This window comes from Sebastes umbrosus, chromosome 10 (assembly GCF_015220745.1).
Source record: "Sebastes umbrosus isolate fSebUmb1 chromosome 10, fSebUmb1.pri, whole genome shotgun sequence".
Lineage (NCBI taxonomy): Eukaryota > Metazoa > Chordata > Actinopteri > Perciformes > Sebastidae > Sebastes > Sebastes umbrosus.
Window position 1 is genome coordinate 4,681,368 of NC_051278.1, and position 13,313 is coordinate 4,694,680.

Sequence of the window (13,313 nt, forward strand, 5' to 3'; positions counted from 1 at the left end):
GCAGAACAAACAGCTGTTAGTTCCTCAACACCTGTTCAGGTCACACTGTGATGTACAGGTAGCAGCCCCATTGGGACTGGATTTCTGTCTGTAGTGGAGGCGTGGTGATTTAAACGTCACCTGCTCTGGTCAGTGATTTTAATCTCTATATTGCTGCATTTCATCAGCTCGGTGTTAAATTTGACTTTTGTGTGAAAATGGAGGAATTGAAAAATGTTGCTAATCTAATAGACACCAACATATCGGCCTGTTTGGGAACAGAAACATCATAAAACAGCCAATTTAACAATACATTAATGAATTCATGAAATCTATTTGAAAATGCAGTTTAAGTGGGAAAGTTGGCCATCACCATCTTGTTTTTTTTGCAACCAGAAGTGACACGAGAGGGTGGAGCTGAGTACAACCGAATGCTGAATAAGACATTTTCAGGCGACTAAAAATGTTACATTTAACTTTGATGAAGTGAAAACACACTGTGAAAGGGTTAAAGTTCTAAGACGAAAACGTGAACAACTTCCAGACCGGACAACGCCGTGGTAGTGACCTGTCAATCACAAGGTAGCCCCGCCCTAAAGCATCCCCTGCTTTATGGTCTATTTGACTCTAAATGGGACCATAATTTACTAAATGAACATCATGCTGTATTGAAGAAGACTTGAAACTAGAGATTGAGACCATAAACTCATGTTTACAATGTTGACTGAGGTAATAAATCAAGTGAGAAGTAGGCTCATTTTCTCATAGACTTCTATACAACCAGAGGAGTCGCCCCCTGCTGGCTGTTAGAAAGAATGCAAGCTGAAGACACTTCAGCATTGGCTTCACTTCTCAGACCTGGAGGTTGCTGTCTGGTTGATTCCAATAAATTCCTGTTAAGTTTCCAAATTTGAATCTTCCAGGAATGTTGCAGCCCGACTCCTGTCTCAAACCATTCCTCTTTTGTGGAGCAGTTTATGAATAAATGAGAATAGTGATGCACAATAAGCTACGATAGCTTCCTCCATTTTGGACTGTCTCGCTCCTGAAAGATCAGCAGACGGCTCGCGACTGAAATTTGTGGGTTCACCAAAATGGGAAACTAATTAATCAATTCCACTGGATTAAATTTAAAATGCAGTGAAATTTCGCCATTTTAATCGCTGCTGTGACCACGATAGAAGTCAGTTTGAAGGACTCACCTCCTTTTTCCTTCTTGCTGTCACCTCCTCCCAAAAAACCTGTCACCATACCGAAGGGATCGTTCCCTGCAGAACAAACAGCTGTTAGTTCCTCAACACCTGGTGAGGATACACTGAGATAATCTGATAGACACCAACATATCGGCCTATTTGGGAACAGAAATATCATAAAACAGCTAATTTAACAATACATTAATGAATTCATAAAATCTATTTGAAAATGCAATTTAAGTTGGAAAATTGGCCAACACCATCTTGGTTTTTGGCCCTCGCCATCTTGTTTTTTTGCCACCAGAAGTGACACGAGAGGGTGGTGTTAAGTACAACCGAACTAAAAATGTTACATTTAACTTTGATGAAGTGAAAACACACTGTGAAAGGGTTAAAGTTCTAAGACGAAAACGTGAACAACTTCCAGACCGGACAACGCTGTGGTAGTGACCTGTCAATCACAAGGTAGCCCCGCCCTAAAGCATCCCCTGCTTTATGGTCTATTTGACTCCAAATGGGACCATAATTTACTAAATGAACATTATGGTGTATTGAAAAAGACTTGAAACTAGCGATTGAGACCATAAACTCATGTTTACAATGTTGACTGAGGTAATAAATCAAGTGAGACATAGGCTCATTTTCTCATAGACTTCTATACAACCACAGGAGTCGCCCCCTGCTGGCTGTTAGAAAGAATGCAAGCTGAAGACACTTCAGCATTGGCTTCACTTCTCAGACCCGGAGGTTGCTGCCTGGTTAATTCACATAAATTCCTGTTAAAATTCCACTTTGAATCTTCCAGGAATGTTTCAGCCCGACTCCTGTCTCAAACCATTCCTCTTTTGTGGACTGGTTTATGAATAAATGAGAATAGTGACGCACAATAAGCTACGATAGCTCCCTCCATTTTGGACTGTCTGGCTCCTGAAAGGTCAACAGACGGCTCCCGACTGAAATTTGTGGGTTCACCAAAATGGGAAACTAATTAATCAATTCCACTGGATTAAATCGAAAATGCAGTGAAATTTCGCCATTTTAAATGCTGCTGTGACCACGATAGAAGTCAGTTTGAAGGACTCACCTCCTTTGTCCTTCTTGCTGTCACCTCCTCCCAAAAAACCTGTCACCATATCCATGGGATCGTTCCCTGCAGAACAAACAGCTGTTAGTTCCTCAACATCTGGTGAGGTCACACTGTGATGTACAGGTAGCAGCCCCATTGGGACTGGATTTCTGTCTGTAGTGGAGGCGTGGTGATTTAAACGTCACCTGCTCTGGTCAGTGATTTTAATCTGTATATTGCTGCATTTCATCAGCTCAGTGTTAAATTGGATTTTTGTGTGAAAATGGAGGAATTGAAAAATGTTGCTAATCTAATAGACACCAACATATCGACCTATTTGGGAACAGAATCATCATAAAACAGCCAATTTAACAATACATTAATGAATTCATAACATCTATTTGAAAATGCATTTTAATTTGGAAAATTGGCCAACACCATCTTGGTTTTTGGCCGTCTTCTGCACTAAGTAGGAACATTTCAGATTTGCAATGCTCTGAATTTCTCTTAAAAATCCCCCTTACATTTATAATTCTCTATAGACCTTAGGCATTGTAAACAACAGACAATATCAAACTATTGTGCCATCTGATTATTTGCATGTTTGCTGTATGGCCATCACCATCTTGGTTTTTGACTGTCACTAAGGTAATAAATCAAATGAGAAGTAGGCTCATTTTCTCATAGACTTCTATACAACCAGAGGAGTCGCCCCCTGGTGGCTGATAGAAAGAATGCAAGCTGAAGACACTTCAGCATTGGCATCACTTCTCAGACCCGGAGGATGCTGCCTGGTTAATTCCCATAAATTCCTGTCAAGTTTCCACTTTGAATCTTCCAGGAATGTTGCAGCCCGACTCCTGTCTCAAACCATTCCTCTTTTGTGGAGCGGTGTATGAATAAATGAGAATAGTGACGCACAATAAGCTACGATAGCTTCCTCCATTTTGGACTGTCTGGCTCCTGAAAGGTCAGGCTTACTACTGAAATTTGTGGGTTCACCAAAATGGGAAACTAATTAATCAATTCCACTGGATTAAATCAAAATTGCAATGAAATTTCGCCATTTTAAATGCTGCTTTGACCACGATAGAAGTCAATTTGAAGGACTCACCTCCTTTGTCCTTCTTGCTGTCACCTCCTCCCAAAAAACCTGTCACCATATCCATGGGATTGTTCCCTGCAGAACAAACAGCTGTTAGTTCCTCAACACCTGGTGAGATCACACTGTGATGTACAGGTAGCAGCCCCATTGGGACTAGATTTCTGTCTGTAGTGGAAGCGTGGTGATTTAAACGTCACCTGCTCTGGTCAGTGATTCTAATCTGTATATTGCTGCATTTCATCAGCTCAGTGTTAAATTTGACTTTTGTTTGAAAATGGAGGAATTGAAAAATGTTGCTAATCTGATAGACACCAACATATCGGCCTATTTGGGAACAGAAACATCATAAAACAGCCAATTTAACAATACATTAGTGAATTAATAAAATCTATTTGAAAATACAGTTTAATTTGGAAAGTTGGCCAACACCATCTTGGTTTTTGGACATCGCCATCTTGTTTTTTTGCAACCAGAAGTGACACGAGAGGGTGGAGCTAAGTACAACCGAATGCTGAATAAGACATTTTTAGACGACTAAAAATGTTACAATTAACTTTGATGAAGTGAAAACACACTGTGAAAGGGTTAAAGTTCTAAGACGAAAAACGTGGACAACTTCCAGACCGGACAACGCCGTCGTAGCGACCTGTCAAGGACAAGGTAGCCCCGCCCTAAAGCATCCCCTGCTTTATGGTCTATTTGACTCTAAATGGGACCATAATTTACTAAATGAACATCATGCTGTATTGAAGAAGACTTGAAACTAGCGATTGAGACCATAAACTCATGTTTACAATGTTGACTGAGGTAATAAATCAAATGAGAAGTAGGCTCATTTTCTTATAGACTTCTATACAACCAGAGGAGTCGCCCCCTGCTGGCTGATAGAAAGAATGCAAGCTGAAGACACTTCAGCATTGGCTTCACTTCTCAGACCTGGAGGTTGCTGCCTGGTTAATTCCCATAAATTCCTGTTAAGTTTCCACTTTGAATCTTCCAGGAATGTTGCAGCCCGACTCCTGTCTCAAACCATTCCTCTTTTGTGGAGCGGTTTACGAATAAATGAGAATAGTGACGCACAATAAGCTACGATAGCTTCCTCCATTTTGGACTGTCTGGCTCCTGAAAGGTCAACAGACGACTCGCAACTAAAATTTTCTGGGTTCACCAAAATGGGAAACTAATTAATCAATTCCACTGGATTAAATCGAAATTGCTGTGAAATTTCGCCATTTTAAATGCTGCTGTGACCACGATAGAAGTCAGTTTGAAGGACTCACCTCCTTTGTCCTTCTTGCTGTCACCTCCTCCCAAAAAACCTGTCACCATACCCATGGGATCGTTCCCTGCAGAACAAACAGCTGTTAGTTCCTCAACACCTGGTGAGGTCACACTGTGATGTACAGATAGCAGCCCCAGTGGGACTGCATTTCTCTCTGTAGTGGAGGCGTGGTGATTTAAACGTCACCTGCTCTGGTCAGTGATTTTAATCTGTATATTGCTGCATTTCATCAGCTCAGTTAAATTGGATTTTTGTGTGAAAATGGAGGAATTGAAAAATGTTGCTAATCTAATAGACACCAACATATCGACCTATTTGGGAACAGAAACATCATAAAACAGCCAATTTAACAATACATTAATGAATTCATGAAATCTATTTGAAAATACAGTTTAATTTGGAAAGTTGGCCAACCCCATCTTGTTTTTTTGCAACCAGAAGTGACACGAGAGGGTGGAGTTAAGTACAACCGAACTAAAAATGTTACAATTAACTTTGATGAAGTGAAAACACACTGTGAAAGGGTTAAAGTTCTAAGACGAAAACGTGGACAACGTCCAGACTGGACAACGCTGTGGTAGCGACCTGTCAATCACAAGGTAGCCACGCCCTAAAGGTTCGCCAAAATGGGAAACTAATCAATCAATTCCACTGGATTAGATCAAAATTGCAGTGAAATTTCACCGTTTAAAATTGCTGTGATTACGATAGAAGTCAGTTTGAAGGACTCACCTCCTTTGTCCTTGTCGTCATCTCCTCCAAAACCAAAAGCATTACCCATCTTTTCCTTGACAACGCTCTCTGCAAAAAAAACAGCTGTTAAGTTCCTCAACACCTGGTGAGGTCACACTGTGATGTACAGGTAGCGGCCCCATGTGGACTGGATTTCTGTCTGTAGTGGAGGCGTTGTGATTTAAACGTCACCTGCTCTGGTCAGTGATTTGAATCCGTATACTGCTGCCTTTGATCATTTTATCATTTTAATATAATTTTAAATTGTTTACAAATGTATTTATTTATCTATGAATAAATGGACTAAATTACAAAGTAATTCATAATTTGACATTTTAATTGGCAATAAAAAGATGAATTAAAAAAATATTTTTTCCATTCAAGAGGAAACAAAGTCAAACAACTTCAGCATCTTTAATAAAACTCAAACACGATCTAATCTCAGAGAGATTTTCAAAACGATACTCACCCGCTTTTTTAACGCCAAATTTTAACACCATTTCTTGACGCTTATCACCTCCCGCTGCTTTGTCAACGAATTGGTCAATCACTTGGTCAAAAGAGGAAATATAAAAATAGATTACACATGAAATATTAATCCATCAATAAATAGTTCAAAATTAAAAGAGATTTACAAAAACACCATAAAACAGCCAATTTAACAATACATTAATGAATTCATAATGTCTATTTGAAAATACAGGTTTTATTCAGGCATTTAAAAGGGCATCTTCTTTTGCCATTTGCATTTCCCTGCTGCTTTTACTAAACCCACCCATACATCAAATATATAATTATCATGTCTATTTGACTCTAAATGGGACCATAATTTACTAAATGAACATCATGCTGTATTGAAGAAGAATTGAAACTAGCGATTGAGACCATAAACTCATGTTTACAATGTTGACCTAGGTAATAAATCACGTGAGAAGTAGGGTCATTTTCTCATAGACTGTTAGAAAGAATGCAAGCTGAAGACACTTCAGCATTGGCTTCACTTCTCAGACCCGGCGGTTGCTGCCTGGTTAATTCACATAAATTCCTGTTTTCACTTTGAATCTTCCAGGAATGTTGCAGCCCGACTCCTGTCTCAAACCATTCCTCTTTTGTGGAGCGGTTTATGAATAAGTGAGAATAGTGACGCACAATAAGCTATGATAGCAACAATAGCTACAATAGCGCGACTGAAATTTGTGGGTTCACCAAAATGGGAAACTAATTAATCAATTCCAGTGAAATTTCGCTGTTTTAAATGCTACTATGACCACGATAGAAGTCAGTTCGAAGGACTTACCTCCTTTGTCCTTCTCCTCATGTTTTCGACCACCAACACCTTTTATCATATCCATGACACCGTCCTCTGCAGAACAAACAGCTGTTAGTTCCTCAACACCTGGTGAGGTCACACTGTGATGTACAGATAGCAGCCCCATTGGGACTGGATTTCTGTCTGTAGTGGAGGTGTGGTGATTTAAACGTCACCTGCTCTGGTCAGTGATTTTAATCCCTATACTGCTGCATTTTATCAGCTCAGTGTTAGATTTGACTTTTGTGTGAAAATGGAGGAATTGAAAATTTTTGTTAATCTGATAGACACCAACATATTGGCTTGTTTGGGAACCAATATGACGACAGAACACAATTAAAGCCATCAGGAGAGATTGATCTGTTGTAATGTCAGCTATTCTCTTCTGGCTCCTGGCTTCAGGTCGTCTCTGGACTTGGTTTAGGTTCTTGAAGACGTTTCACTTCTCATCCGAAAAAGCTTCTTCAGTTCTGGCTGAATGGTAGGGGAACCCAGGAATTTAACCTCTGTGGGGTCGTTAGCAGGAACATAGAAACCACTCAGTACAACGGTGCTCCAGGTGTGAAGACCGTATCAAGGGTTGTTAGAGTCGGCTGATACCAGGTGTCAATGACTGTCAGATGAGGTCAAGTGTGCAGGGATGCCAGGACAGCATTGTAGGTGGACGACAGGTGATGCCTTAGGCCTCCTCGTCTGTAGAGTGATAGCTTCTTTACTTTAGCATAGATGGCCTCTTTCACTCCTCTTTCAAACCATCTTTCCTCCCTGTCCAAAATATGCATTTTATTGTCATCAAAAGAGTGTCCCTTGTCCTTCAGGTGTAGATAAACTGCTGAGTCTAAACATGAGGAGTTGGCCCATCTGTGTGGAGCCGTCCATCTGTTTAGTGGTTGTTTGGTTTCACCAATGTACAAATCTGGGCACTCCTCATTGCGATGGGCTGCATACACCAGGTTACTCTGCTTGTGTTTGGGTGTGCGGTCAACTCCTCAGGTTTAATCTCAGCAGTCTATCTACACCTGAAGGACAAGGGACACTCTTTTGATGACAATAAAATGTGCACGGAGCAGCGGCGCCAGGTAGACCCCCGCAGCGGAGCCCCCTAGCAAAAGCGCTACCGGAGAGGCCAGACACACCGCCACCCGACGGTAAAGATCAGAGTCAGCGCTCTGCACATGTTGACCGTATTCCTTCTTGTAAAATGTCCGGTGTAATTGGTGACACCGGTGTTATCACAAGTTTATTAACCATTTGGAGAATTTTCCTCTGTCACATCAATACCAACCACCATTACAGGCATCTTACGGTACCTTTGGTACTTGGAAAAAGAGTACCGTCATTTTTTTTAAATGTTGGCATCGACTTGGTACCGAAGTATCAGTTCTCGTGACATCCCTACCCGACAGCCATTCACACCTGGTATCAGCTGACTATAACAACTTCAACAACCCATGTGGCAGCCATTCACACCTGGTATCAGCTGACTCTAACAACCTGTGATTACAGTTGTACTGAGTGGTTTCTATATTCCTGCTAATGACCCCACAGAGGTTAAATTCTTACCATTCAGCCAGAACTGAAGAAGCCTTTCAGATGAGAAGTGAAACGTCTTCAAGAACCTAAACCAAGTCCAGTTGCTGCCGATTTAACATTTCCTGACTGAGAACCTTCACAAACACGTCTCTCATAGTATTTAAAAGTTTTTCCAATGAAAACAGCAGTAGCATTAGATCCAACCTGCCTGGAGCACCAGATGGGTGGGGGGTACTAACTGAATTATGTGCAGTGTATTATTTAACACTGGAGGAGACTGCAGCTTATCGCCTGATCCCTCCGTGTCTCTGTCTGAAAAAAATCATTTACAAGAATTATTTTGTTTACATGTTGATCTTTTTAACTTGAGAAGGAGACGGACGACCAACTAGCTGTCACAGTAAAATCTCCAAAAAGTGAGTGCTTCTTGTTTTAAACCTGTTGCCGTCCAGTCGAGAGGAAACAAAGTCAAACAACTTCTGCATCTTTAATTAAACTCAAACACGGTCTAGTCTCAGAGATATTTTCCAAATGATACTCACTCGCTTCGTCAACCACCATTTCCTTCATGAAGTCTTTACCCTCATCACTCTCCATCACTTTCTTCACTACAAGGTCAGTCCCTTGGACCATAGCTTTTTTTTTAATTCGGCCCAAAAAATCCTCGATGCTTGACATTGTTGTGACGATGGTTGGTGCCTTGCTCAAACCCCTGACGTGAGTGTGTGTTGAGTGTGTTTATGGATGGAGGAGATCGGATCTTATAGAGGCAGGTGTCCTTGCAGGTGACGCCTCTCTGGTCTCGCCCTGTTGAGGAATCAGGTGTGTCTGCAGGGTGGACCTGTCTCACAGGTCTGAGACGTAACAGCAGCAGAAAACAGAGATATAAACACACATCAGCAGGTTGGTTAACACTGCCGGCATGTAAAATCACATCATTATAATAAGGTGAGTCAGGTGTGTGTGTGTTGGTCCCTCCCTTTAAAATAATTTTAAAAAAGGATGCATGACTCACCACAACTCTCACATTTATTTGTGTCATTTCCAGATTAAGTTGATTAGCCACACTGTTTGCAATTTTTTTTGGTAAAGCTTTTTGGTAAAATGTAAATATGACGTCTGACTATAGTAGAAGTTGCAGGTCAAAGGTTATCCTCCAAGCAGCAGGTGCACTCATGCTCCTTTGAGTCCGAGCAGCAAACTGATAACTCGTTTATCTGTCTGTCAGTTTGTCTTTCTAGTTAGTTAGCTAGTTAGGTGTGTCTGTGGTGAACGGGTGAAACCAACACAGTGAATTACACAAAATCCCACAGGCAGAATTCACACAACACACTGACTGTCTCTCTCTCTCTCGCTCTCTTCTTCACCGTCTCCTCCTGCTGGAGATAAATTAACGGAAAGCAGCCGATACTGGAGGTTTGCAGGCCTCTAACAGGTCCGGACGATGGGGAGTGCACAACTTTCAACTGAAGAGAAAACCAGAGAGAAAAGTCCCGTTAGAGAAATAAAGGAAGGAGACCCGGTGTGTGATTCATCATGGCAGCGCCCTGCTGCTGAATTAAACACTTCACAACAACCCTAAGGACATAATTACTCCCTTGTATAACACTTCACAACTGGCAAACTGGAAACTGGACCTGGAACATTATATTGACGACTGCTTCGACCACCTTGGCACGATGGGGGAAAAAAAGGAATTCACAGGGAACGAAGATGAGCATCCAAGTACTACACAAAGAATTTCAGGGTTTAAAATACAGCTTGGAGTTCAGCCAAGAACAGATCCTCACATTAACCAAAGAAAACAAACAGTTAAAAATATCCGTCCAACATCTCACTGAGGAAATAGCCGCCGTCACCAGAGACAACAAACAAATAAAAGAAACTGTGTAACGGTGTGGACACACCAGGAACGTCAGGAGCGCGTGGCGGCTGCGTTACCTGTTGTTTTTTATTTCGGCGTCCCTGTTAACATGTTAGAGCAGCCACACTGCCCGGGTGAGTCTCAGCTGCGTCTTTTTTATAGAATAGAGGTCTCGCCTATTTATGACGCAAGGCAAACTCTATGTAGAAAGAAAGGGCTGACAGCAGCAGCTGCAGCAGCTGCAGCAGCAGAAACGCAGCAGCAGAAACGCAGCTGGTGTGAAAAACATTGACTGTGAAAACATTTTTTACCACCCAACTTAAGATCCCATCAGACAAAGTCAACCAAATCTCATTCCACCGTGTTCACCGTCTCGGCGCTGTTAAAAAGGACCGAAAACAACTGAGACCAATAGTCGACAAATTTGAACATTATAAGCACAAAGAACTGTTTAAAAAACAAGGGAAGGAGCTAAGAGGAACTATTTTTGGCATGAACGATCAGTTCCCTCGGGAAATTCTGGAGAGACGTAAAACTCTTTTCCCGATAACAAAACAGTTCCTCGAAAAAAACAGGAAAACTGTCATCTCGGTTGACAAGCTGTATGTTGATGGACAACTTTTCCGTGACAGCGAGCTGACACCTTGGCTATTCTAAAGCAACTGTACAACCCGTCACAAGACACATATAAATATAAACACCCGAGTCTCCAATGCCCCTCAAACCACCATGTCTTACTTGTCAGTCAACGACGTAGTAATCATGTGTACATGTCTCTCGTTCTCACTTACTGTTGTATGTTTAATATTCCCCCTTTTCTTCTCTTCTATGTTACATGTCTCCCCTGTCCTCTCATTAACCCCTCCTCTCCACACTCCTACTCCATTTCAAGCACGCGCACGTGCGCACGTACACGCACGCACACATACACACACACACACACACACACCCCAAACACATCCTTTAACTTGTTATTTAGTCATGTAATCAATTACGTTTGTTAGCTGGAGCATTTGTGGCATGGGAAATCAGGCTAAAAAAATTTAAGTAATAAGGCATCTCACCAAAATGCAAGTGGATGTGTGTCTATTCGAGAAACTCATTTAACTGACTCAAGAAGCACAGTTTTAAAGTCATCTCAATTCCCCCACATCTTCACAGCCAATTATAATTCAAGACAAAGAGGAGTCACCATTTTTATTTAAATTTACTCACAACACTGCAATCTAAGACTGAGAAGGACGATTTGTCATTATTAATATTTCTATTCACAACTAGTTGCTCACAATTGCTAACATATATGGCCCAAATAAAGATGACCCATTCTTCTTTCACAAACTCTACTCGCTACTCAACAACCTCCCCAGCTCAGAATTAATTATAGCTGGTGACTTAAACTCTGTGCTAGACCCATTAATAGACAGATCAAGTACTGCAGGCAATATTAGATCTTGGCAATCCACAGTCATTCTAAAACAATACATACAGGTCTATGGCCTTGGCAATAATTAGAGGTTAAACCATCCTTGTGAAAGAGAATACACCCATATTTCGCAAGTTCATCATTCATTTTCCAAAATTGATTTTTTTTAACTAGCAATTCCCTCCGCTCACATATTTCAGAAACAAAAATACATTTGAGTACTATCAGTGATCATGCTCCAGTTTCATTTAAGCTTATCAATAAACTCCAACAGAAATCGACCAGATGGAGGTTTAACACATCTCTGCTGAAAAACCAAGATTTTAACAGTTTCTTCGAGAGAGATTGGACATACTTTACGGAAATTAATGATTCTCCAAACACATCTCCTATACTTCTCTGGGAAGCTGGCAAAGCTGTATTAAGGGGTAGGATCATCTCATACTCATCCTATATAAAAAGAGAAAGACAGAAATTTAACTTAAATTGGAAGAAAAAATAAAACAACTTGAAAACTCTTATGCCACTAATCCTACGGAAAAAATACATTGTGAATTAAGAAAACATAAACTGGAACTGAACAACCTCATAAACAAAAAACCCAATTTCTTATAGAGAGGCTCAGACATAGCAACTTTCAATTTAATAATAAATCAAGTAAATACCTAGAAAATCTAATTAAACAAAACAAGGAAAAATAAGCCATTACAGTTATTAGGCCTCAGTAGGGAAGCCACTCCATGACTCTAAAGATATAAATTATACATTTAGGAACTTCTACAAAAAATTATACACCTTAGATCACAACCCAAATATTGAAGACATCCATAAATTCCTTAATAATATTAATCTACCACACCTATCTCAAGAACAAATCAAGACTTTAGACCATGGCTTCTCAACCTTTTGTAACTTGAGGCCCACTTCTGATTAATAAACAATTGCCGAGGACCACCTTCCCAAATAGATGACAAACTGGGCTATAAATATGTGTGATGTCCCTGTCAGATGTAATGACCCACATAAATATTCAGTTTACCCTCTCCCATCACTGCCATCTATTATGAATCCAAAGTATTCAGGGTCATATTTCTTCACCACACGCGTTGGAGCTTTTACTGGAGCAGGGTTGTCTCCAACATCCCTTTTTAGTTTCAAAACCCTGCTTCATTTTGTGTCACTGCATCCGAGAACATTATGTCTGTAAAGAGGAGACTTGTGGGTACCCATAAAACCCTTTTTCATTAACATATCTTGAGGTCAGAGGTCAAGTGACCCCTTTGAAAATGGCCATGCCAATTTTTCTTCGCCAAAATTTTGTGTAACTTTGGAGCATTATTTTCGTGCTAAAATATATATTTTTTTATTTTATCTATTCATTTTCTACCATGAATATTATATCTTCCATTGTTTCTATTCCTTTTTGTAGTCGCCCCTTCACTCACTGATTTTTTGTATTTTTTTTTTTGATCTGTAGTATTATTATTATCATTATTATTGTTATTTTATTATATTTTCTCTTATTTTATTTTATTTAGTTATTACTTTTAAAAATGTATTTATTCATTTAATTTTTCTCTCAAGTTGTTTGCATTTTTATCGTCGCCATAATATCATACTAATTAATAATATCATTCCTTAAGACAGTGGTAGCAGTTTTGACATATGAGGATGTCGGGGTCTTGCCCTGCCCGGTGCCTGGCGGCGGGGGCTCTGCTCGGGGCACTAGGACGGTTCACTCTGGAGCGGGCGGCAGCGGGAAGGAAGGAAGGCTGGGTCAACTTATTCCTCCCTTTCACATCCTAATCACATGACTGAGGGATGAGG

The 13,313-nt window shown here is 40.5% G+C and overlaps 1 protein-coding gene across 5 annotated transcripts in view; it reads right to left on the reverse strand.

Moving 5' to 3' along the window:
• Positions 1-13,313, reverse strand: part of LOC119495547 (circumsporozoite protein-like) — a 40,999-nt gene that overhangs the window by 5,156 nt on the left and 22,530 nt on the right. For 3 of the 5 annotated variants that reach the window (XM_037782168.1, XM_037782166.1, XM_037782167.1), the window contains 4 exons: positions 4,624-4,689; positions 3,353-3,418; positions 2,257-2,322; positions 1,181-1,247 (listed from right to left, as the gene is read on the reverse strand). The exons of 1 other annotated variant lie outside the window; for it this stretch is intronic. In XM_037782168.1, the coding sequence (XP_037638096.1) occupies positions 1,181-1,247; positions 2,257-2,322; positions 3,353-3,418; positions 4,624-4,689 (265 nt within the window). The remainder of the gene's footprint in view (positions 1-1,180; positions 1,248-2,256; positions 2,323-3,352; positions 3,419-4,623; positions 4,690-13,313) is intronic. One more of the 5 variants, XM_037782165.1, reaches the window with a different exon arrangement.